The 24,989-nt window shown below is 41.6% G+C and overlaps 1 protein-coding gene across 5 annotated transcripts in view; it reads left to right on the top strand.

The window, feature by feature from the left end:
• The first annotated feature begins 508 nt into the window (after positions 1 to 508).
• PHF8 (PHD finger protein 8) overlaps positions 509 to 24,989 on the top strand; it is a 166,738-nt gene continuing 142,257 nt past the window's right edge. Inside the window, exons 1-2 of one of the 5 annotated variants that reach the window (XM_056130102.1) lie at positions 509 to 570; positions 1,794 to 1,968. In XM_056130102.1, the coding sequence (XP_055986077.1) occupies positions 1,871 to 1,968 (98 nt within the window). In that variant the 5' untranslated portion in view covers positions 509 to 570; positions 1,794 to 1,870. Of the gene's footprint in view, positions 571 to 1,604; positions 1,969 to 24,989 lie in introns of those variants that run through there. The other 4 variants (XM_056130103.1, XM_056130104.1, XM_056130105.1 and 1 more) reach the window with 4 other exon arrangements.

Raw genomic sequence — 24,989 nt, forward strand, 5'->3', positions numbered from 1 at the left:
CCTCGTTGTTTTGAATAAACTTTATTGACTACTTGAATTTCTTACCACCGCCACTGGGCTTTCCCGGAGACTTTTCGGGACCATCTTGATCCGATTTGGCCGCAGGGTCATTACATTCTTCGTTGCTTTACTCAAGACTCTCTTACGGACCCAGCGAGGACGCCGCTTGCCCGTTGCCCGGTGATGCCGCGGGACTAGGCCCGAGTCAAGGTTACCGGTAGGCCTTAACAGCCGGGCCGGGGCAGAGCTCCGGGTAAAGCTGCCCAGAAACATCGCCGGGCGAGCGGGGCCTCACCACCCAGCGGGTGGCTAGTGGGGAAGGCGAGTAAGGTTCGCGGCACAGCCGTGAAGATCCCAGAATTCGGCGCGCGCGTCGCCGGTGGTGCCCGGAACTGCCGTCCGAGCCTCAGCTGAACTAAGCCCAGAGTCGCTCTGGAGCGAACCGGGCCGCCGGCGCCTCGGTGGGACCGAGCTCCATTGGTCTGAAGAATCCTTGCAGCTTAGCAGTCGAAGAGGTTTCCGTGGGGCTCGGGACGGAAGACATTCTTGTCAGGTTTGGGGCGTGAGAAGGTTCCTGTCAGTTTGGGAGGCGTGAAGAGATTAAGTTTCGGGGGACTGTAATGATTATACTTGACAGTTTAAGGATTAGTGATGGGCATCCTGTCAGTTTGGGAGGTCGGGGGCGGGGGTAGGGGCTTTCTCGTTACTTTGAGGGGCTGTGAGGGCATGTATGTCTTGACCGAGCGGTGGCGAAAAATTCTTATATAGTTGCCATAACGCAAAGAAATTCTAGACCGTTTAAGGGGGTTCAAAGAGATCCTTTTTTAATTTTGGAGGTGTGACGAGAACATTTGTCATTTTTGAAGTAGAGGACGAGCTGATCAGTTTTGAAATTTGCATTGATTTCAGTTGTAGTGGGGGTGGGGGAATAAGACCACAGACTAGTGAGGGCTGGAAATGCTAGAGTGAATGATTTTTTGAGCGAGGAAAAACATCATTTAAACTCTGAGAACGCGACCCCAGAACTGCGTTTTGAGTTGGGCGCTTCGTCGTGTCTGCCGTGTTACTGAAGGCATTGAGATAATTTTCAAGTCATCTGAGTCGACTTGCAGGGATCCCATCAATCTCACTCTTCTCTCTCCTTTCTCTCTCTCCCTCCCTCCCTCTCTCTCTCTCTCTCCCTCTTTCCTTCCCTCCCTCTCTCCTTCCCTCCTTCTCTCCCTCCCTCCTTTTCTCCCTCTCTCCTCCTCTCTCCTCCACTGTGTGTGTGTCTCTCTTTCTGTTTCTGTGTCTCTCCCTTGTGGCCCTTGTTTGAGGGGTGAGAGTAGGGTATTTTTTTCTGAGGTCCTTCACCTCAGTTCTTAAAGCATGACTAGCGTCATAATTAAAGCTCTGGGAGTAAGATTGTGAGGTAGGAGAGGACGCCGTCTAGAACTCAAGATTCTTTCTGAGAAGGCGTCAGATTGTCCCCTGAAACCCAGCTGAAGTTCTCACTTACTGGGGGCCAAAGGAGGTAGGGAGATAAAAAGAAAGATAGAAAGCAAGCAAGCAAGCAAGCCAAACAAGCAAGCAAGCAAGCAAGCAAGCAAGCAAGCAAGAAAAAACCGCCTTCGCAGCAGAGCGCCTTTCTTTATTTGTTAAAGAAATTCTGAAAGCCGGTGGACTTTCTACGATTGCCCCCTACCGCCTCACCAGCTGTGTTGCATCCCAGAGCGTTATCTCCGCATTAATGCAGAGGGTTTGGTACGCTGGGGGATTTCATTCACTAGGTGAAAAGTGTTGTTTGTGCCTAGCCTTCGTCGCGTGCCGCTCCCAGCTTCTGTTGACCTGGACACTGGCTGGTAGCAGAACGCCGAAAGACCGGGCGAAGATGGCCTCAGTGCCAGTGTACTGCCTCTGCCGTCTCCCGTATGATGTGACACGTTTCATGATCGAGTGTGACATGTGCCAAGACTGGTTTCATGGCAGGTAAGAGAATCATACCAGACTGGATAGGGTGCAGTGGCCAGGTATTCCCTGGGACCTTCACCTTAACTCAACTGTTTTAGGTTCTCTTTCTGAGAATGAATTTCAACCCACTTCTCACCGCTAGGTTCTTTAATCTTTGTAGACCTTATGTATTTCTTTTTGGGGAAAATTTTAACCTTTTTTCCAGCCATAAATAAAGTGACTTTTTAAATTCTGCCAATTTTATTTTTCTATAGGGGAGATACTATAGCATTTTGGGGTTTGTTTTTGGGTCATAATTGGTGGTGCTTCGGGGTTTCTCCTCTCTCTGCACTCAGGAATTATTCTTGGTGGTGCTCCAACCTGGGACAGCCTCATTACAAGGCAAGCACCTTACCCGCTGAACTATCTCTCCCACCCACTACTGCATTTTTAAGATACATGAGCTGTGGTTTTGCAACTTACTATCAGAGGGACCTTGGGCAAGTTGCTTTGTCTCTCTAGCGCTCATACATCTAATACTTCCTTTCTGATTGTTGAAAGCATTCTCATGCACTCAGTAAATGGAAGCAGAAATGCAATCGTATTATTTGTACAGTACCTTTTAAATTTAATTTTTAAATTTACTGTGATTTACGAAGTATTTATATGGTATTTATCTGAAGAATGGTTCAACTAAGTTGAATTAAGCGCAAGAGACATTGGGTAAAATAGTTGGAGTACAACAACTAATGAATTCCCCATACCTGTCACCCAGGATTACAGACAAGTTAGAGTGTGGAATAAAATTGTAGTATTATCCATTATTATGACTTAAAGCCAAGTTTTGGAACAAAAATCACGAGAGGGATTTGTTAACTGGAGTATAACAAAATAGTATATGATGCTCTGCTTCTGTTGGCATGTTATATTTTAGAATTTTTAGCTGTCATTAGTCCTTTCTAAGGAGCTGTTACTATTATCGTACCCAAGACTAAAGTGGAGGTTTTAGTGCTGCTATAATTCTGTTCACTAAGGGGACTGCTCTATGTAGTACATCCAAATTCAGATTCAGCTTATTTCTAGTGAATATTTAATATGTGGTTGGTGCAGTGTTCTGTTTACTGCCTCGTGTTATTTGAAAGAGGATAGACCTATAGGGAGGTGCTTTTCCCGTTCCTCTTAAAGTAAGATGTCTTTCAGGGTTCCTGGTATATTTGTTAGTGCTGATCAAGTCACTCCTCTGCTTAAAATTCTTTTGGTGATTCCCCTACATAATAAAATCCGGTTTTCTTTGTGTGATAGACAAGACTTTTGTCATCTACTGATTCGGTCTCATTTCCCACCACTCCTCCTCTCTTGTTCTTTATACCCCAGCAAGACTAAACTAGTCTATAGTTCTGGGAAAATTTACTCTCCTTTATGCCTCTTTGTCTTTGCATATGCTCTTTCATTAATGTTGTCCCTTTCACATCTCACAGGTTACCTCCTCTGTAAAAGGCCTCCTTCCTCTGGATCCAATTATAGTTTCTATACATTCTTATTGATAGTAATTCTTCCATCATATCATTTAGGTGTTTGTAGCTTTCACTAGCCAGAGCTACTTATTTGAGTGTTGAGATGTCATCTTTCTCTTTATTTTAATTTCCAGAACCTAGTTCAGTTGTTAAATGTATAGTAGTTGCTGAGTACATTATAGAAAGAAGAGATGATTGAGTCCTCTCAAAAGAAAACACACATAAAAAACCAACTATGACCTTTGCTATGGATCCTATGGGAAGCATGTAGGTTTGTGTAAGTTCAAACCTGAAAAATTAACTCTTCCCCATGATCCAGAGAATTGGAAGCAGGAATGAATTTGGGAAATTTCCACAGGAATAAATGCTTCCTGAATGCTGAATTCTAGACCCCATGATAGGGAATTTGCATAAATTGTTCTTTTAATCTACATCCAAACCTCAAAATTAGATATTTCCTCTTTAAATGTTTTACATTTTCCTAATTAAGTACCTGAGTATGCTCATTGTAGGAAATACAGAAAAAAGAATAATGATGAAAATAAAAATTACTTATTTTTCTACTCTCCAGCACAATTTGCTATTAAATACTTCCTTTCATTATCCCCCCATTTAGCATAGAATGTGAGTATGCATTTTAATTGCATAGGATTTTGTCATAAGTAATGTCTTATAAAATGACTTCTAATCCTACTTAAACATTATAATGTGACTATTTTATCAATTCCTTAAATATTCATCTGAATCTGATTTCTGATATCCCATCATTTATGTGTTATATTTGGCTCTTTCCTTCCATAGCTGGATAATGATTAGAAATGTATAGGTTTTGCTTTAAAAAAATTGTGGTGAACTTTTGCACTGACACTTGAAATTTATAAGAAATACCACTGAGGCTCTCAAGAATTTAAAATTTACAGGCATGAGAGATAGTACAGCTTGCCTTGCATGTGACCTACCTGAGTTCGATCCCTGGCACCACATATGGTTTCATAATCCTAGCCAGGAGTGATCTCTGAATTCATTGTGAGGAGTAAGCCCTGAGTACCACTGGGTGTAGTCCAAAAACCAAAATAAAATTGAGAATTTGGACCAGTCTCCATACTAATCACATTTCTATGAGAATCCTGTGTTTCTCTGTATCTGTCACTGTCACTGTCCTCCCGTTCTTCATTGATTTGCTTGAGCGGTCACAGTAATGTCTCCATTGTGACACTTGGTACTGTGTTTGGCAGTTTGGCATATCAAATATGTCACAGGTAGCTTGCCAGGCTTTGCTGTGTGGGCAAGATAACTCTTGGTAGCTTGCCGGGCTCTCTGAGAGGGGCGAACGAATCGAATCTGGGTTGGCAGGGTCAGCAAGGCCCTACAAACTGAAAAAAAAAATAACTCTATTTTTTCCCCATGAGCAACCAAGTTTTTAATCTCTTCTAATGTTTCTCTTTCTGGAATGCTAGAAAACAAAAAAGCCAGTTCAGAATCAGATCTTTGATTGCTAAGTGACTGCTCTTATATACTCAGTGCATAAGGCTAGGTTCGCAGTGCTCCATTTCAGTTTATATGTAAGGACAATTGAAAATTACTACAGGGGCCAGAGACATAGTAAAGGCATCAAGGCATTTGTTTTGCACATGGAAACCTCAGTGTTCTGTTTTGTTTGGGGGCTACCCCAATTGGTGCCCAGGGATTACTCCTAACTCTGCACTCAAATTTCAAAGATCACTCCTGGTAGGCTCAGGAGATCATATGGGACGATAGGTATCAAACCCGGTCAACCACATGCAAGGCGAGCTCTGGAGAGTACTGTCTCTCCAGTCCCCGAAACCTCAGTCTGATCCTGAAGCAGTTCCCAAGGCTGCCAAGTCTGACCAAAACTTACTCCTCCCCACACCCCACAATGAAGAAAAATACTACATATTGTGGACTCTCCACAGTAAAAAAGTTGCAGAGATATTTAAGCCCACAAATACTTATAGATGATTTAAATCTCTGTTAACTTCTCTTGATGGCTTCCATAGGCTCTGATGACTTCCATATTTTAAAGTAATTTTAGGGATTAGTGATGGCAAGTTACTTTCAGGGAAAATCATAGCAGGGAAGGCTACTATTTCATTTTAGGTTAGCATCTGGAATACACAGAGGGTAAGTGACTCTGAATCTTTATTTGAATTTAGAATTATCTGGCTCCACCGATTCCAGGATCTCAGAATAGAGGGAATATGATTTAGTTCGATTTCCCCTACTCTAAGGGGCTTTTTTCAGAAACGTTTAAAATTTTTTTAATGAAACATCATGAGATACAATTACAGACTTACACACTTTTGTGATTATGTTTCAGTCATACAATGGTCGAGTACCTATCCCTCCACCAGAGCCCATTTTCCACCACCAACGTTCCCATTATCCCTCCTGCTACCCCCCACCCCATCCCCCACCCCCTGCCTTTCAGAAACATTTTAATTTATACAGTATTTTTAATCTACTTTAGCACTGCATCAGAACAATTTGGAAGATCTGTTAAAACACATGATAGGTAGGCCTGTCTAGAAGATTTCTGATTCAATAGGTGAATGGAGAATTACCCTTGAGAATGATCAGTTTAGAGCATTAGGCCATCTAACTTTCTTTTCCTTCTCTAGAGTGTGATAGCTTCTGATACCGGGGAATGGACAAACTAACATACCATTACTTACACTGTTGTTTTCAAGGCATGGTTCATTAACTCTGAATTTTTTAAAGACACATTTTTGACCTTGGACCCAGTAGTTTTTAACAATCAGGTGATTCTGAAGCACTTTAACATTTGAGAGTCATTGTGATATGCTGATGAAGGAAGTTAGGTGTTAGGCATTTACTGATGACAGGGGCTTTCATAAAAACTCTACCCCTTTACAGATTTTCTATGTATAGAAGAAATGTTGGTTGGCACGTACTTTAGAATGTGGTTCCGCTCTGGACTATAAACTCTAGAGGATATGGCACTGGTTTCAGAGCTGGATTTAAATTCTGACTGGTGCTTGGAGGCTTGGGAGTTGATGCTTGGGCATTGCTCCCAGTGGTGCTTGGGGATACAACCATGGCATCCCAATGCAAAGCTGTCTTCGTACTATTCTGTGAACTTTCTCCCTGGTAGTGAATGTTACCAATATTTTTTTGGTGGGGGAGGGTGGGCCACACCTTGTTTTAATAATATTTTCTTATGTTCAAAATTCTATCACCTGTGTACCCACATCAGTACCCCAAGGACTCCATTGGCCCTCCCTCTAACCCCCCAGACCAACTCAGTTCTGTGAATCAGTTCTCATTATTTTGAATGTTTTTTGAGCACGAACATCAAAGTCTTTATTGTACATTATTCATAGGAAAGGAAGGAAGTAAGGGAAAATAAGAGAACTAAGAGGAGATTGGTATAAAGAAACAAATTCTTCATTTTAGTTTGGAATTGATCTTATTTCACACATTTCTTTTTTTTTTTTTTTTTTTTTTTTTTTTTTTTTTTTGCTCTTTGGGTCACACCCGGCGATGCACAGGGGTTATTCCTGGCTCATGCACTCAGGAATTACTCCTGGCGGTGCTCGGGGGACCATATGGGATGCTGGGAATCGAACCTGGGTCGGCTGTGTGCAAGGCAAATGCACCCTACCCGCTGTGCTATCGCTCCAGCCCCTCACACATTTCTTGCTGAAATATAAAGAATATGAGTTTTGAGAAAACTTCCCAAACTACTTAAAGCAGGAAATTTGCTTGTTTTCTATGTGGAGAGCCCGGCAAGCTGCCGAGAGTATTCAATATGCCAAACACAGTAACAACAAAGTTTCCAATGGAGACGTTACTGGGCCCGCTCGAGCAAATCGACGATCAACGGGAGGGCCTTTACCTTTACCTATCTATGTGGATATAATAATATTTGCATTTCATACTGTTTGCTAGGACTGGAGCGATAGTGCAAGCACAGTGGGTAAGGTGTTTGCCTTGCACGTGGCCAACATGGCCAACCCAGGTTCGATTCCTCTGCCCCTCTAGGAGAGCCTGGCAAGCTACCAAGAGTATCTCGCCTGCACGGCAAAGTCTGGCAAGGTACACATGACATATTCAATATGCCAGAAACAGTAACAAGTCTCACAATTTGTTGTGAGATGTTACTGGTGCCCACTTGAGCAAATCAATGAACAACGGGAGGACAGTGCTACAGTGCAGTGCTACTGTTTGCTATATACACTAAACCAGTCTATATTCCAATCAACAGTGAATGATGGTTCCTTATTTCTATGTCCCTAATAGTTTTCGATGTTTCTGGCCTTTTGATATAAGCCATTCTCATTGGTGTGATGTCATAATCAGTGATTATGAGAATTATGATGCTCATTTGATTATAGCATCATAATCAGCAAAGATCAGCATTGCTTTTTTGCTTTTGGGGTCCCAGTCAGAGATGCTCAGGGGTACTCCTGACTCTGCACTCAGGAATTATTCCTAGCTGTGCTCAGGGGACCATATGGGATGCCGGAGATTGAACCCAGGTTGACCACATTCAAGGCAAGTGACTTATCTTTTGTACTATCTTTCTGGCCCTAGATAAGCATATATTTTTCATCTGCCTATTGTCCAGATGTATGCCCCTGGAGAAGTGACTGTTCAACTCTTTCCTGCACTTTTTGTTTGTTTTGGGGCCACACCTGGCAGAGCTCAGGGCTTACTCCTGGCTCTGCTCAGAGATCACTTCTGGTGAGGTTACCATATAGGGTACAAGGGATTGAATGTGGGTCACCTGTATGCAAGGCACGTGCCCTGCCTCCTGTGCTATCTCTGGCCCCTTTCTCACACTTTTTGATGGGGTCTTTGTCATTTTGTTGTTGGTGTTTTAAAAATTTAAAAAATAAATTTTAATTTGCGGGTGTTTAGGGTTCAGTGCTAGGGAGCTATTCTAGGCTCTGTATTCAGGAGTAAAGTGCCTTACCCACTGTATTCTCTTTCCAGCTCTAAAATAGAATTTAAGTTGGGGAATATGATGCCTCCCAAAAAGAAGATATTATCATCTTCTTTTGTTCTAAGGATTGCTCTGGCTATTTCGGGGATTTATTTTCATTCCATATAGATTTTAGCAGCATTGCTTCTATGTCCTTCACTATAATGCTTTTGGTAGGATGGTCATTTTATATATGTACGTGTATAATCTATCCCGCCCACATGGCAGAGCCTGGCAAGCTCCTCGTGGCGTATTCGATATGCCAAAAACAGTAACAAGAAGTCTCACAATGGAGATGTTACTGGTGCCTGTTTGAGCAAATCAATGAACAATGGGAGGACAGTGCTGTAGTGCTACATGTATAATATTATGTATGTGTTTATGTGTGTGGTGTGTGTACATATATATGTGTGTGAGTATATATATATACATATATATACATATATATATATTTTTAGTTTGAGGTCACACCCAGCCATGCCCAGAGGTGACTCCTGGTGGTGCTTGCAGGAGGATCATATGTGATTCCAGGAATTGAACTAGCATTGGCTACAGGCAAGGCAAGGCAAGCATCTTAAACTCTGTACTATCTCTCTGGTCACACAATGGCCATTTTAATAATGTTAATTCTTCCAGTCTGTGAACATGAAATATTTTCCCATTTTCTTGTGTTATATTTCTTTTAATATTGTTGCATTTTCAGTGTTTAAGTCCCTAGCTCCTTTGTTAAATTGATTCCTAGGTACTTGATTTTTGTCTCTCTGTTGTAATTGAAATATTTTTTTTTGTTTTCTTTCATTGTTTACAAACAGGAGTGCAACAGATTTTTGTACTTTGACTATGTACTACCTTGTTGTATTTGTTGTTTTTAACAGCTTTCTGTTGAGTCTTTTGAGTTTTCTATGTGAATAGTGATAGTTTAACTTCTTTTACAGCTTGAATATATTATATTTGTTCTTATTGCCAAGTTGTTATAGTTTGAAATTATTTCCCCCCAATTTTATTTTATTAAAGCAGTGTGAATTACAAAGTTATTCATGGTTGGTTTTTTGACATAGTGTTCTATCACCAAGCCCCTCACCAATGTCAACTTATCCCGACTAGTATTCCCAGGTTCCCTCTCCTACCCCACATCCCCACAAACCCAGTCTGCCATTTTGATAGGCACCTTTTAAACTTGGTTATTGAAGTTTGGATCTTGTGATTTTAGTGTTATTGACTCTGGTTTGGATATTTAGCTCTTTATTCCTTAACATCACCTATGTACCTGAATCTTCATGCTCCCTGCCCCTGTTGCTTTTCATCTATCTCTTCTCCTGTTCCCCTTCACTCTATTTCTTTCCTTCTCTTCTCTAAATTCTGGAACCAAGGGTGATCCAATACTATATTGAATAATAATAGTGAGAGTGTCTTGTGCCTGACTTTAGAGGAGAAGCTCTTGGTTTTTTACTATTGAGTATAATTTCACGTGTATGTTAGTTGTGTTTGTGGTTTGTTTACTAATAAAGTTCCTTTTCTCATCTTTTTGTTGATAGTTTTTTTGGAAGGGCTTTGGGGCTACCTACAGGTGCTTAGGGGTTACTTATGGTGGTTCTCTGGTGATGATATGAAATGCTAGAGATCAAACATTCAAGGCCTTATACCTTGAATACCTTAACTCCTGTATTCTCTCTCCAGCTCCTGTTGAAAGTACTTAATCTCATAAATGGTTGTTTAGTTTTCTTTTTTTTTGCTTTTTGGGACACACCCATTGATGCTCAGGGGTTATTCTTGGCTCTGCACTTAGGGATCACCCTGGGGACCACATGGGATACTGGGGATCGAAGATGTGTCGGCCATGTGCAAGGCAAACACTCTACCTGCTGTACTTTTGCTGGGGCCCCAAGGATTGTTTTATCTTGGCAAAAGCTTTATCTGCTTCTCTTGATAAATTAGATGATTACTATCTTTCATTCTCAAGCTCCTGCACAAATTTTGAAGAAACTGAAATTCTTACAGTTCTTATGAGAAAAATAAATAGCAGAGGCATCACTAAAACTGAAAATTACATATATATATATATATGTTTTCTTTTTCTCCCTGAGATTGGTTGTTTTGTACTTTATACCCCATCAAATGTGGTGCACTACTCTTGGTATATCAGTGGTGTAGTGTATGCGCTCCAGGAATTCTAAAATTTTAACTATGGTTATATAATGGGCTGGAGCGATAGCACAGCGGGTAGGGCGTTCGCCTTACAAGCGGCCAACATGGCCGACCCGAGTTCGATTCCTCCGCCCCTCTCGGAGAGCCCGGCAAGCTACCGAGAGTATTGGATATGCCAGACACAGTAACAACAAAGTCTCCAATGGAGACGTTACTGGGCCCGCTCGAGCAAATCGACGATCAACGGGAGGGCCTTTACCTTTACCTATATAATTGAGGTTAATTTAATTTTTTAACTGGATGGTGACTTTGGGGTCCGGAGGCATCATTGTGGTGTGTTGCTCTCTTCCGAGAGATTTGTGAATCTCTGGATCATGGTCATTAAGGAGCTTATATGGCACCAGAGGCAGTTCGTGGATGTGACTGTTATTGGAAACAGGGAGATGAGGGAGGTTGCCTATTACCCACTCTGGGTGAGCCTGGAAATTTCAGCCACAAATCCCGCATATTTGGGTTTTTCAGCAGATTCACTCATGGATGATGCTCGTCAAGTCTGCGAAGATTGGCTGTGAGCATGGCAGAGAATGAGTTCTGAAGGTTTTTCGTTGCCAATGCTCTGTTGGGGCGGGGAGTGGAACTCACCCACCCACCTCCAGGTTTCCCTTGATGAGACAGCCTGGTGTGGGGTCCGGAGGCATCTCTGTGATGCCAACACATTTTTTAAAAAAATTTTATTAGTGAAACATCATGAGGTACTGTTGTAGACTTATTTTTGTGCTTGGGTTTTAATTATACAATGATCACGTACCCATCCCTCCACCAGTGCCCATTTTCCACCACCACGAATCCCAGTATCCCTTCCACCCCCCAACCCCCCCGCCCCCCCCCCCGTCCCACCCTGCCTCTGTGGCAGGGCATTCCCTTTTGTTCTCTCTCTCCTTTTGGGTGCTGTGGTTTGCAAAAGAGGCATTGAGTGGCAATCATGTTCGGTCTATAGACTACTTTCAGCATGCTTCTCCCATCCTGGGAGGATCCTCCCAACACCCTTTATTTGATGCACCCTTCTCTATCTGTGCTGCCTTTTCCCCTAGCATGTGTGGCTGGCTCTTAGCCATGGAGTAAACCTGCTGGTACTTATCTCGGCTATTCTTGGGTGTTAGTCTCCTATTTTGTTACTTTATGTTCCCCAGATGAATGCAATCTTTCATTTTTTTTATTAGTGAAACACCATGAGGTACAGTTGTAGATTTACAAATTTTGTGCTTGGGTTTCGGTTATACCATGATCAAATACCCATCCCTCCACCAGTACCCATTTTCCACCACCATGAATAATATCCCTCCCACTCCATCCCCCCCCCATCCCACCCTGCCTCTGTGGCAGGGCATTCTCTTTTGTTCTCTCTCTCCTTTTGGGTGTTGTGGTCTGCAAAAGAGGCATTGAGCGGCAAACATGTTCAGTTCATAGTCTACTTTCAACATGCATCTCCCCTCCTGGGAGGATCCTCCAAACACCCTTTATTTGGTGCTCCCTTCTCTATCTGAGCTGCCCTTTCCCCTAGAATATCCGGCTGGCCTCTAAGCTATGGAGTAATCCTCCTGGTGTTGATCTCAGCTATTCTTGGGTATTAATCTCATATTTTGTTATTTTATATCCCCCAGATGAATGTAATCTTTCTATGTCTATCCCTCTCTTTCTGACTCATTTCGTTTAGCATGATACTTTCCATATTGTACCACTTGTATGTAAATTTCATGACTTCATCTTTTCTAACAGCTACATAGTATTCCATTGTGTAGATGTACCAAAGTTTCTTTAACTAGTCATCTGTTCTTGGGCACTCAGGTTTCTTCCAGTTTCTGGCTATTGTAAAGAGTGCTGCAATGAACAAACAAGTGCAGATGTCACTTCGACTATACAGTTTTGCCTCTCTGAGATATATTCCCAGGAGTGGTATTGCTGGGTCAAATGGGAGCTCAATTTCTAATTTTTTGAGAAACGTCCATACTGTTTTCCAAAAGGGCTGAACTAGTCGGCATTCCCACCAACAGTGAAGGAGTGTCCCTTTCTCGCCACATCCACGCCAGCACCGGTTGCTTTTGTTCTTTTGAATGTGGGCCAGTCTCTGAGGTGTGAGATGGTATCTCATTGTGGTTTTGATCTGGAATGCAATCTTTCTATGTCTGTCCCTCTCTTTCTGACTCATTTCGCTTAGTCACCTTTACATACCATTTGTATGTAAATTTCATGACTTCATCTTTTCTAACAGCTACATAGTACTCCATTGTGTAGATGTACCAAAGTTTCTTTAACCAGTCATCTGTTCTCGGGCACTCAGGTTTTTTCCAGATTCTGGCTATTGTAAGCAGTACTGCAATGAACAAACAAGTGCAGACGTCACTTTGACTATACTTTTTTGGCTCTCTGGGGTATATTCCCAAGAGTGGTATTGCTGGGTCAAATGGGAGCTCAATTTCTAATTTTTTGAGAATCGTCCATACTGTTTTCCAAAAGGGCTGAACCAGTTAGCATTCCCACCAGCAGTGAAGGAGGGTCCCTTTCTTGCCACCTCCGCACCAGCACCGGTTGCTTTTGTTCTTTTGGATGTGGGCCAGTCTCTGTGGTGGCCAACACATATTTTTAACTATCTGAATTTAACAGTATACGTAAAGGATTATATATCATGATCAAATTTGACTTATTTCATGAATTCAAGGATGGTTAAACATACATTAATCAAAAGAGATGTAATGTATCACATCAACAAAAGGTAAAGAGCTTAGAATTTTTAGATGTTTTCTAATGTAAGCATACTGTCAGTTTCCCCTTTATTGTTGATTTAGCTATATCCTACAAATTTTGATATGTTTTTCTTTTTATTTGTTATGTTATTTTAATATTGCTTGAGATTTTCTGTGTGACTAAAATTATATATATATTCTGTCTTTTACACCAAGTGTTGTAGATTTTCCTGTTATATTGTATTGATTTGTACTTGTTTTTATGTTATCAGAATATAAATTCTATATGAGATTTCAACTCCTTTAAATTTGTTGAGGTTTGTTTATATGTTGTATGTTAGGAACTTCTGTCTTATTATATATCTGTGGTCACTTGAAAATATATATATTCTGAAATATACATCTGAAAAGATATATATTTTGAAATGAGGGGGACCAGGTTTGCTGAAGTAATTACAGTGATAGAAATGTATAATTTTCAAATACTTTTGAGATTGTCTACTAAAGATGTATGTTCTGCTGATTTTCAGTAGAGTGGTTCTTACATGTGAACTTACTCCTGTTGGTTGATAGTATTGAGAAATTCGTGTCCTTGATGATTATCTACTTACTTGTTTAGTCACTTGTTGAGAAAGGAGGGTGTTGTGTCTAGCTATAATTGTTGGTTTAATTCTACTTTCAATCTTTTCATTTATTGCTTCACATTTTGCCTGTTATTTGATGTATATGTATATAAGATGTCTGATTTTCTCCTTTTATTATTATATAATGCTCTCTGTTCCTTCCAGCTTTCTTTTATGGAAATCTTTCTTATCTGATATAGCAACTTGTACTTTCTTTAGATTAAAGGTTGTAGAGTATACCTTTTCCCCATCACTTTACATTCACTGTACATCCTAATACACTGTGTTTCTTGTATAAAGCATGTAATTCAGTAGGGCAAATGCCCTACCGACTTTTGGCCTCCCGAGTTTTGAGAAATATGTTAAGACTATTTTTTAATTGGAAAAATGTCATAGTAATTTTGCAAACCTAATAATATAGCCTAATACTTAACTACCATCCCTTATAAGGCATAACCTCTTGGACCCACTGTTGTTTATTCAATACAGCTGTTCAACTCAGCTGTCACTGTCACTGTCCTCCCCATTGTTTATCGATTTGGTCGTGCGGGCACCAGTAACATCTCCATTGTGAGACTTCTTGTTTCTGTTTTTGGCATATCGAATATGCCATGGGGAGCTTGCCAGGCTCTGCCGTGCGTACGGGATACTCTCGGTAGATTGCCGGGCTCTCTGAGAGGGGTGGAGGAATTGAACCTGAGTCAGCTGCATTCAAGGCAAATGCCCTACCTGCTGTGCTATCGCTCCAGCCATTCAACTCAAACATCTTCAAGCAATGTGTGATTGTGTAGCTTTTCAGTATTCCTTAGGTATTAATTTACTTTACTGTTATATGCTTTTAAAGGGTAGAGATATTTTTGCCTCCTTTAAGCAATAAACCCATTACATTTATTTCTAGCTGTTTTATTGGTGTTGATGTTATGTTAACTTGATCACTTGATTACGTGACTTCCCGTTAATCGTCGATTTGCTTGAGCGGGCGCCAGTAACATCTCCATTTGTCCCTATCGCGTGTTAGTGTAGCCCAATGGCATCTGTTCGCTCCAGGAACATGAAGATCCTCAAACCGATCATTCAGGGTCTTGACGAAGATGTCTGACTATCTGGTAGGCGGGCGACCATGCCGTGTTTTGACATTCCTTGGAATCCATTCGGTAACAGCTCTAGTCCAGTGGTCATCTTTAAATCTCATTATGTGACCAGCCCATCTGATTTTTGACACCTTGGCAAACGAGATAGCATCCCTGATTCTTGATCGTCGACGGATGTCGGAACTCCTGATTCTTTCTCTCATTTGAGTGAAACGTGATATTCCAAGCATAGCTCTTTCAATTCCTCTTTGGGAGACCCGAATAGCATTCTCATCCTGTTTGCATAGGGCCCAGGTCTCTGAGGCATATGTTAATGCAGGAAGAACAGTGGAATCAAAGAGATGTGCCCGGAGCTGGAGGTTCTTCGTCCTCTTAGCTATTTCTTCGATGCTCTCGAAGGCGTTCCAAGCTGCTCTCTTCCTCCTGTGCACCTCGGTGCCAGGTCATTTGTCATGTTGACTTCTCGACCTAGGTACACATAGCTGTTGCATTCGGAGATGGTCATTCCGTTGAGAGTGAATGGGGCGTCAGGAACCAGGCTATTTCTCATAAACATTGTCTTCGTAAGATTCAGCTGCAGTCCGACCTTTCCACACTCATGGTCGAAGTCGGCCAGCATTTGTGCCGCTTGGCTGATGTTTGGTGTTATTAAAAGAATGTCATCAGCAAAGTGGAGGTGGTGTAGTTGCCGACCATCTATCGTAACGCCCGCCTGTCCTTCGCCAACTACAAGACCAAGATATCTGCCCTCCGACATCCTGATGGATCTATCACATCCTCCAGAATGGCAATGGAGATTATCCATGACTTCTACTCAAATCTCTTCGATAGCCATGTCCACTTGCCGACATACCAAATTCCACAGGATGGATATGTCGTTCCTAATGTTCTCCCTTCCGAAATCCGACACGCCATTTCGTCAGTAAAGAAACGAACAGCTACTGGCCCAGACAAGGTCAGACCTGAACACCTGAAGAACCTGCCGTCAGTACTCATCAATACACTGGCTCGGCTCTTCACACACTACCTGTCTGAATGCAAGGTTCCGTCCCAATGGAAAACCAGCAGGACTGTACTACTATACAAGAAGGGAGACAACCACGACATTGGCACCTATCGCCCGATCTGCCTATTGTCTGTCATCTACAAGTTGTTCACTCGAGTCATTCTAAATAGGATTGGCAGAACACTAGATGAAGGACAGCCATGCGAGCAAGCTGGGTTCCGCAAAGTATTCAGCACCATCGACCATATCCACACGATATCCAAGCTCTTTGAGGTTTCTCGGGAGTTCAATTTTCAATACATCAAGATCCTCCGTGAGCTGTATTACGGATTCACTACCAGGATCTCACCATTCTACAAAGAAGTAATCATTGATGTCAAGAGAGGGGTTCGGCAGGGTGATGCCATTTCACCAAAACTCTTCAGTGCCACCCTCGAGAACATCATGCTATGACTGGAATGGGAAGGAATGGGAGTGAAGATAGATGGTTATGTTAACAGGGTCCTTTATTTGTTTTTGTTTTGGGGGCTATACCTGACCATGTTCAGAGGTTACTCTGGACATTGCACTCAGAAATAACATCTGGCAGTACTCATGGGACCATATGGGATGCCAGGAATCGAACCTGGGTCATCCATGTGCAAGCGAACACTCTATCTACTGTACTATCACTCTAGTTCTACTTTAGAAAAAAATTCTTATTCAGGTAATTTATTAAAAAAACACTTTACTTTTAAGAATAATTGTGGATTTTTTTAAAAAAAAAACTATATACTCACAACCCTGGGGGCCAAATGTGGCTCTAACTGGTTTTCTTTCTTCCATGACATTTTGAAAATAGCTTAAACAAATAGTACATTATCTTATCCTACAATATTGTACCCTATTTTAGGAGTTCAAGAGACCCAAGATTGTTCATAATTTGTTCATAAATTGTACCCTATTTTAGAAGTTCAAGAGATCCAAGATTTGTAGTAATGGGCAAGCATATAAACTCATGGGAAAAATTAATAGATCCAGAGAATTTTATTTATTTTTTTGTGAAGCAAGAAAGTTTTTTGTTTTTAAATTTTATTTAATCAACGTGAGATAGTTATAAGCTTTCATGTTTGGGTTACAATCACAGAATGATCAAACACTCATCTTTCCACCAGTGCACATTCCCCACCACCAATATCCCCGGTATACCTCCCCTTTCCCACCCTCCCCCTGCCTCCCTGACAGACAATATTCCCTATACTCTCTCTCTACTTTTGGGCATCATGATTTTCAGTTGGTCCGAAGGATGTGAGTTATTGTTAAACTGGTCTACTTTGGGGCATTATGGTTTTCAATACAGATACTGAGAGGTTAACATATTTGGTCCATTATCTACTTTCTGCACACATCTCCCATCCCAGCCAATTCCTCCAGCCATCTTTTTCTTAGTGATCCCTTCTCTATTCCATCTGCCTTCTCTCATTTGCTCATGAGGCAGACTTCCAGTTTTGGAGCAGTCTATCTGTCCTGTGTATCTACTATCCTTAGGTGTCAGCCTCATGTTATGTTTTATACTCCACGAATGAGTGCAGTCCTTTTATGTCTCCCCCTCTCTTTCTGACTCATTTCACTTAGCATGATATCCATTTCACTTAGCATGATATCCAGGGGCTGGAGTGGTACAGTGGTAGGGCTTTTGCCTTGCATGCAGCCAGCCTGGCAGAGCCGGGTTCAACTCCTCCACCCCTCTCAGAGAGCCCAGCAAGCTACCGAGTATTTTGCCCGCACGGCAAAGCCTGGCAAGCTACCTGTGATGTATTCGATATGCCAAACACAGTAACAACAAGTCTCAAAATGGAGACGTTACTGGGCCAGCTCAAGCAAATTGATGAACAACAGGGGGACAGTGTTTGTTTGTTTTGATATCCATCCATCTCTATCCATTTATAAGCAAATTTCATGACTTCATCTCTCCTAACAGCTGCATTCCAATGGGTAGATGTACCAAAGTTTCTTTAATCAGTCATCTGTTCTAGGGTACTTGGTTTGTTTCCAGATATTGGCTATTGTGAACAGTGCTGCAATGAACATTGAGGTATAGATGTCATTTCTACTGTGCTTTTTTGCATCCTTGGAATATATTCCCAGAAGTGGTATTGCGTTGTCAAAATGGAAGCTAAATTTCTAGTTTTTGAAGGACTGTCCGTATTGTTTTCCAGAAAGGCTGGACTAGTGGGCATTCCCACCAACAGTGAAAGAGCATCTCTTTTCCCCCTTATCCATGCCAGCACTGGTTGCTTTTGTTCTTTTGAATGCGTGCCAGTCTCTGGTGTGAAATGATATCTCATTGTTGTTTTGATTTGCATCTCCCTGATAACTAGCAAAGTGGAGCATTTTTTCATGTGCCTCTTGGCCATTTGTATTTCTTTTTTGAGGAAACTTCTGTTCATTTCTTCTCCCCATTTTTGATGGGGTTGGAGGTCTTTTTCTTGTACTATTCTACTAGTGTCTTGTATATCCTGGATATCAATCCCTTATCAGATGGGTATTGAGTAAATATTCTTACCCATTCTGTGGGCTCTTTCCGTATTTTGGTCACTGTTTCTTTTGAAGTGCATTAGCTTCTTAGTTTGATATAGTTCCATTTGTTTATGTTTGCTTCCACTTGCATGGTCAGTGCTGTTTCATCCTTAAAGATGCTTTTAGCTTCAATTTTGTGCAGAGTTCTGCATACATTTTCCTCTGTTTACCTTATGGATTCATGTCTGATATTGAGGTCTTTAATCCACTTTGATCTGACTTTTGTGCCTGGCATTAGACAGAGGTCACTGTCAAACACTGTCTTCCTGTTGTTCATCGATTTTGCTCGAGCGGACCCAGTAACGTCTCCATTTTGAGACTTGTTGGTAACTGTGTTTGGCATATTGAATACATCATGGGTAGCTTGCCAGGCTTTGCTGTGCGGTCAAGACACTCTTGGTAGCTTGCTGGGCTCTCCAAGATGGGTGGAGGAATCGAACCCAGCTTGGCCGGGCTGGCTGTGCACAAGGCAAATGCCCTACCACTGTGCTATCGTCCTTGATCTCAGACAGAGATCAGAGTTCAGTTTTTTGCAGGTAGCTATCCAGTTTTCCCAGCACCACTTGTTGAAGAGGCTTTCTTTATTCCTCTTCACATTTCTTGCTCCTTTGTCAAAGATTAAGTGATCATATATTTGGGGGGTCTGTGACAAAATATTCAGCTCTGTTCCATTGGTCTGAAGGTCTGTTTCTAGCCCAGTATCATGCTGTTTTAATTACAGTTTGAAGTTGGGGAGAGTGATGCCACCCATCTTCCTTTTCCCAAGGATTGCTTTAGCTATTTGTGGGGATTTATTGTTCCCTATGAATTTCAGGTGTGTTTTGTCTATTTCTTTGAAAAATGTTATGGGTATCCTGGTAGGGACTGCATTAAATTTGTATAGTGCTTTGGGAAGTATTGCCATTTTGATAATGTTAATCCTCCCTATCTATGTGCAGGGGATGTGTCTTCATTTCCTAGTGTCCTCTTTTATTTCTTGAAGTCATGTTTTGTAATTTTCCTTATATTTGTCCTTCACCTCTTTGGTTAAGATGATTCTGAGGTACTTGATTTTTCTGAGCTACTGTTGTAAACGGGCTTGCTTTTTAATGTCTCTTTCTTCTCTTTCGTTATTTGTATATAAGAAAGTCATGGACTTTTGGGAGTTGATTTTGTAGCGTGCCACATTACTAAACCAATCGATTGTTTATAGGAGCTTTTCTGTAGAGTCTTTAGGGTTTTCTAAGTATAGTATCATATCATCTAGAAATAGTGATAACTTGACCTCTTCCTTTCCTATCTATATGCCTTTGATAACCTTTCTCTTGCCTAACGGCAATGGCCAGTATTTCCAGTACTATATTGAATAGGAGTTGTGAAAGTGGGCAACCTTGTTTTGTGCCCGATCTTAGAGGGAAGGCTTTTAGTGTTTTCCCATTGAGAATGATGCTTGCCGTGGGCTTGTGGTAGATGACTTTGACTATATTGAGCAAGTTCCTTCAATGCATATTTTGCTGAAAGTTTTCATCATAAATGGGTGCTGGATCTTGTCAAATACTTTCTCTGCATTTATTGATATGATCATATGGTTTTTATCTTTTCTTTTATTGACATGATGGATTATGTTGATTGATTTCCAGACGTTAAACCGTCCTTGCACTCTTGGGATGAATCCTGCTTGGTCATGGTGTATGGTTTTTTTTTTTTTTGATGAGTCGTTGGATTCTATTTGCTAATAGTTTGTTGAGGATCTTTGCATCTGTGTTCACCAGGGATATCGGCCTGTAATTCTCTTTCTTTGTGGTATCTCTGTCTGCTTTTGTTATTAGAGTGATACTTGCTTCATAGAAACTGTTCGGAAGTGTTTTTTTGATACTTTAATTTCGTGGACAAGCTTAAAGAGGATTGGGAGTAAGTCCTCTTTAAAGATTTGGAAGAATTCACTGCTGAATCCATCTGGGCCAGGACTTTTGTGTTTCGGGAGACTTTTTATTACCATTTCAATTTCCTTGATGGTGATAGGTATTACAGTTCTTCTTGGTTCAGCCTTGGGAGGCTATAGGAATCTAGGAATTTATCCATTTCCTCGAGGTTTTCGTGTTTCATGGCATAAAGCTTCTCAAAGTTATCTCTTAGGATCCTTTGAATTTCTGTAGTTTCTGTTGTAATTTCCCCCTTTTCATTTCTGATTCGGTTTATTAGGGTTTTCTCTCTCCCTTTTGTGAGCCTTGCTAGAGGCTTATTGATCTTGTTTATTTTCTCGAAGAACAAGCTCTTGGTTTACTTGATCTTTCGGATTGTTTTTGGGGTTTCATCTTGTTAATTTCTGTTCTGAGTTTTATTATTTCCTTCCTCCTGTTCGGATTGGGCTCCTTTTGTTGATCATTCTCCAAGTTCTTAAACTGTGAGGTTAGATTACGTATGTGGGCACGTTCTTCCTTCCTGAGGAAATATTGTAGAGGTATAAACTTTCCTCTTAACACAGCTTTTGCTGTGTCCCATATGTTTGGTAACTCGTGTCCTCATTTTCGTTCGTTTCCAGGAATCTTTTGATTTCCTCTTTGATTTCCTTTCTGAGTCACTTATTGTCCAATAGTGAGCTGTTTAATTTCCAGTTGTTTTATTTAGTTTTCTGTTTGTGTGTGTGATTTACTTCTAATTTCAGCACATCATGGTCTGAGAAGATTGTTGATACAATCTCTATGTTCTTAATTTTATGGAGGTATGTTTTGTGGCTCAGCATGTGGTCCATCTTGGAGAATGTTCCATGTACACTTGAGAAGAATGTGTATTCAGCTTTTTTGAGGATGAACTGTCCTGTATATATCTACTAAGCTCCTTTCTTCCATTGTTTCCCTCAGATGAAGTATGTCCTTGCTGAGCTTGAGTCTGCTTGATCTATCAAAAGGTGATAAAGCGGTGTTGAAGTCTCCCACTAGTATTGTGTTGCTATCCATGTCTTTCTTTGAGTCTCTGAGTAGTTGTTGTATGTACTTTGCTGGTCCCTCATTAGGTGCATATACATTTAGTATTGTAAGTTCTTCCTGTTGTACAGATCCCTTGATCAATAAGAAATGACTTTCACTGTCTCTTGTGACCTTCTTTAGTCTGAAATCAGTGTGGTCTGATATTAGGATGGCTACCCAGCTTTTTTATGGGGGTTGTTTACCTGTAGAATTGTTTTCCAACCTTTGACTTTGAGCCTGTATTTTCTCTGACTGTTGAGAAGTGTTTCTTGCAGACCGCAGGACTGCAGAATGTTGGGTTCGATTTTCTAATCCATCCTGGCACTCTGTGTCTTTTAATCGGTGTGTTTAGCCCATTGACATTGAGAGAGATTATTGTTATCGGGGGTTTTGTCCCATTTTTCTGCTGAAGTTTGTTGTATTTGAGGGGCCTGTCTTAAAGTAGCCCATTTAGTTGTTCTTGTAACCATGTTTTGAGTCTATGAAGTTCCTGAGCCGTTGTTTGTCTGTGAAACTGTGTGTTGTTCCTTCTGTTATGAATGAGAGTCTAGCTGGGTAAAATATTTTTGGTGAGGCATTTATTTCATTGAATTTTTCCACTATATCCCACCACTGTTTGGGGGTTGTGAAGGTTTCATCAGACAAATTGGCTGTGAATCTTAAAGATGCTCCTTTAAAGGCAATTTCTTTCTTTGATCTTGCTGCTTTCAGAATTTTGTCTCTATCTAAGGTTTTGGTCATTTTGATCAGAATGTGTCTTGGGGTATTTTTATTTGGATTTATTCTAGCTGGTACCCTTTGGGCCTCCTGAATATGTTTGCATGTTTTCTTCAACTCTGGGAACATCGTCGCAATGATGTCTTTGACAGTTTCTTCTTCATCAGGGTTTTCTTCCTGTCCTTCTGGGACTCGAATAATTCTTATGTCACTACTCTTGGCTTCATCACAATCTTCTCTTGCCATCTGTTCTCAGATTGTGGGTCTCTTTTCCATTTTCTGCTCTTCTCTGGAGAGTCTCTGAACTTCATCTTCGAGCTCACTGATTTTGTCCTCAGCAGCTGTTACTCTGCTCCTGAGACCTTCTATTGAGTTTTCAGTTCACCTACCAGATTTTTCAGATCTGACATTTATGTTTGTAATTGTGTTTGCATTTACTGAATTTCTACTTTCACATTCTCTTGTATTTTATTGGCGGTGCTTTCCATTGTTTCTTTTAGCTCCCTATGCATCCTCAATAGCTCCCTTCTAAATTCCTTGTCAGAGAGGTTGTCTAGCACTTCATTACTGTTGGGGTCTTCTGGACTAGCCTCTTTAATAAGTAAGCTTTGTGGGCTAAGCTGTGTTGCTTTACCATTGTGACCTGTGTGGTTTAGCCCTTCATGCTCACTGTTGCTATTCTGCTATTAACGCAGTGATAATTGAGGTGGACTTAAAGAACTATTGGTTAATATGGTTCTGGTGGTTAAGCTAAACTACTTAAAGTTCCACCTAGGAGGGTAACTTTAGGTTCTTATGGGATATGGAGGGGGAGAATAACTCGAGGCTGCTAATGCGGCCTCGGCTCCAGAAGGGGCTGTGTATACAGGGCGGGTACCTGGATGCGATAGTGGAGAGGGTGTCCGGAATGCTGCAGCTTTGGGTCTGTGCTTTGTGCCTCAGTTCGCATCCCCTGCAGCTCAAGGATGAAAACCGGCTGCCCTAGGGGCTATTTAGACACATGCTCTGGAAGGGGCCCTGTATACCTGGCAGGTACCTGGATGAGATGAGGGGAGAGGGTGTCCGGAATGCTGCGCTTTGGGTCTGTGTTGTGTCGAAGCAAGAAAGTTTTTATTGAAACTTTATTTAGAAAGATGTGAATGGAGATAAAGGGATAAAAGTACATGTTCGAGAGTGAACATTCTTCTCCAGATTGGAAAAGGCAAGCAAAGAAACAGACGTGCCAAGCAAGCAAGATACGTGTTCTCCCTTGAACACAGGCTTGATGAGCAGGCCTGCTTCAGAGATTTTATAAAGATCAGTTTATAAAAATGATTCAGGGCCGCATGGGAGCCTGGTGGAGAGCAGGTCTGAGCCGGGGGTGGGGGCGCGATGGATACCTCATGGGACGGGGGGCGCTCCGGCCTGTCCTTCACGTCCGACCGAGGTAACCAGTTGCCCCCCACGAGCGGCTCTCCGGCACGGCCACAGCCCCAGAAGCACAGGGACTTAATACAGAAATCCAGCAGCTTGGAGCAGAAAAGCGAACGGACTATGCATTAATCCGCGCCATCTTGCCTGCCCGGAGGGGAAAGGGTGTTGCCCCATTCGCCCTCTCCTCTCTGGAAAGAAAGATGGCGGCTGCATGGGAGCCTGGTGGAGAGCAGGTCTGAGCCGGGGGTGGGGCCGCGATGGATACCTCATGGGACAGGGGGCGCTCCGGCCCGTCCTTCACGCCCGACCAAGGTCACCAGTTGCCCCCCACGAGCAGCTCTCCGGCATGGCCACAGCCCCAGAAGCACAGAGACCAATCTCTTAATTATCTGACTCTCAGTAGAAATACTTGCAGGGTTAATAAATAAAATAGCAGAAATCCAAAACCGCGACATAATTTAATTCTTGAACCCAGCTGTAGAAAGCAGATCATTTCACAATGCTTTTTCAGCATGGCTGAGTTTGGTGGGGGGGTAAAGTCTAAATAATAATGGTGCAACTTTTATCAAAACAATGAAGCTAGTCAAAGTAGACAGAGTGTTAACTAGAATTCATCTACCCCACAGACATTGGGGGGGGGGTTGGGGGGTGGGGGTTTATTGGGGTTCTTCGTGGTGAAAAATAAGTATTGGTAAAGGGAATTGTGATTGATATTTGCATGACTGAGACCTAAACTTGAAAGCTTTGTAATTTTTCCCACAGCGATTCAATAAATAAATAAATAAATAAATTTAAAAAATATGATTCAGTCACTTCTGGAACAACATGGAGTAGATATACTTCTCCCTATTCTTCCTGCTAAATTTATTTATTTATTTATTTTTGCTTTTTGGGTCACACCTGGCGATGCACAGGGGTTACTCCTGGTTCTGCACTCAGGAATCACCCCTAACAGTGCTCAGGGGACCATATGGGATGCTGGGAATCGAACCTGGGTTGGCCGCGTGCAAGGCAAACGCCCTACCCGCTGTGCTATTGCTCCAGCCCCCTTCCTGCGAAATTTAGCTGAAATTTTCATATTATATTCTGGAAAAGCTGTCTTTAAAAAGAACAGTTTTTGTTTTTGTCATAACAAGAAGAAATGTTGGGTACAAAATTAGGTAGATTTGGTGTGGGAATTTGTGATAGTTCCTATTTGATTATTTCAATTTACCTAAAAAGTAGGAGGCAGGAATATTAGTTGAGAGTGAAGAGAGAGGGAAAAGGGTCAGAGATTAGAAATAGCCATGGCAGATAATGGGAAGAAGAAATGAGAAAGGAAATACAGGAATAGTGTTAGC

The sequence above is a fragment of the Sorex fumeus genome, unplaced genomic scaffold, assembly GCF_029834395.1.
Source record: "Sorex fumeus unplaced genomic scaffold, SorFum_2.1 ptg000073l, whole genome shotgun sequence".
Lineage (NCBI taxonomy): Eukaryota > Metazoa > Chordata > Mammalia > Eulipotyphla > Soricidae > Sorex > Sorex fumeus.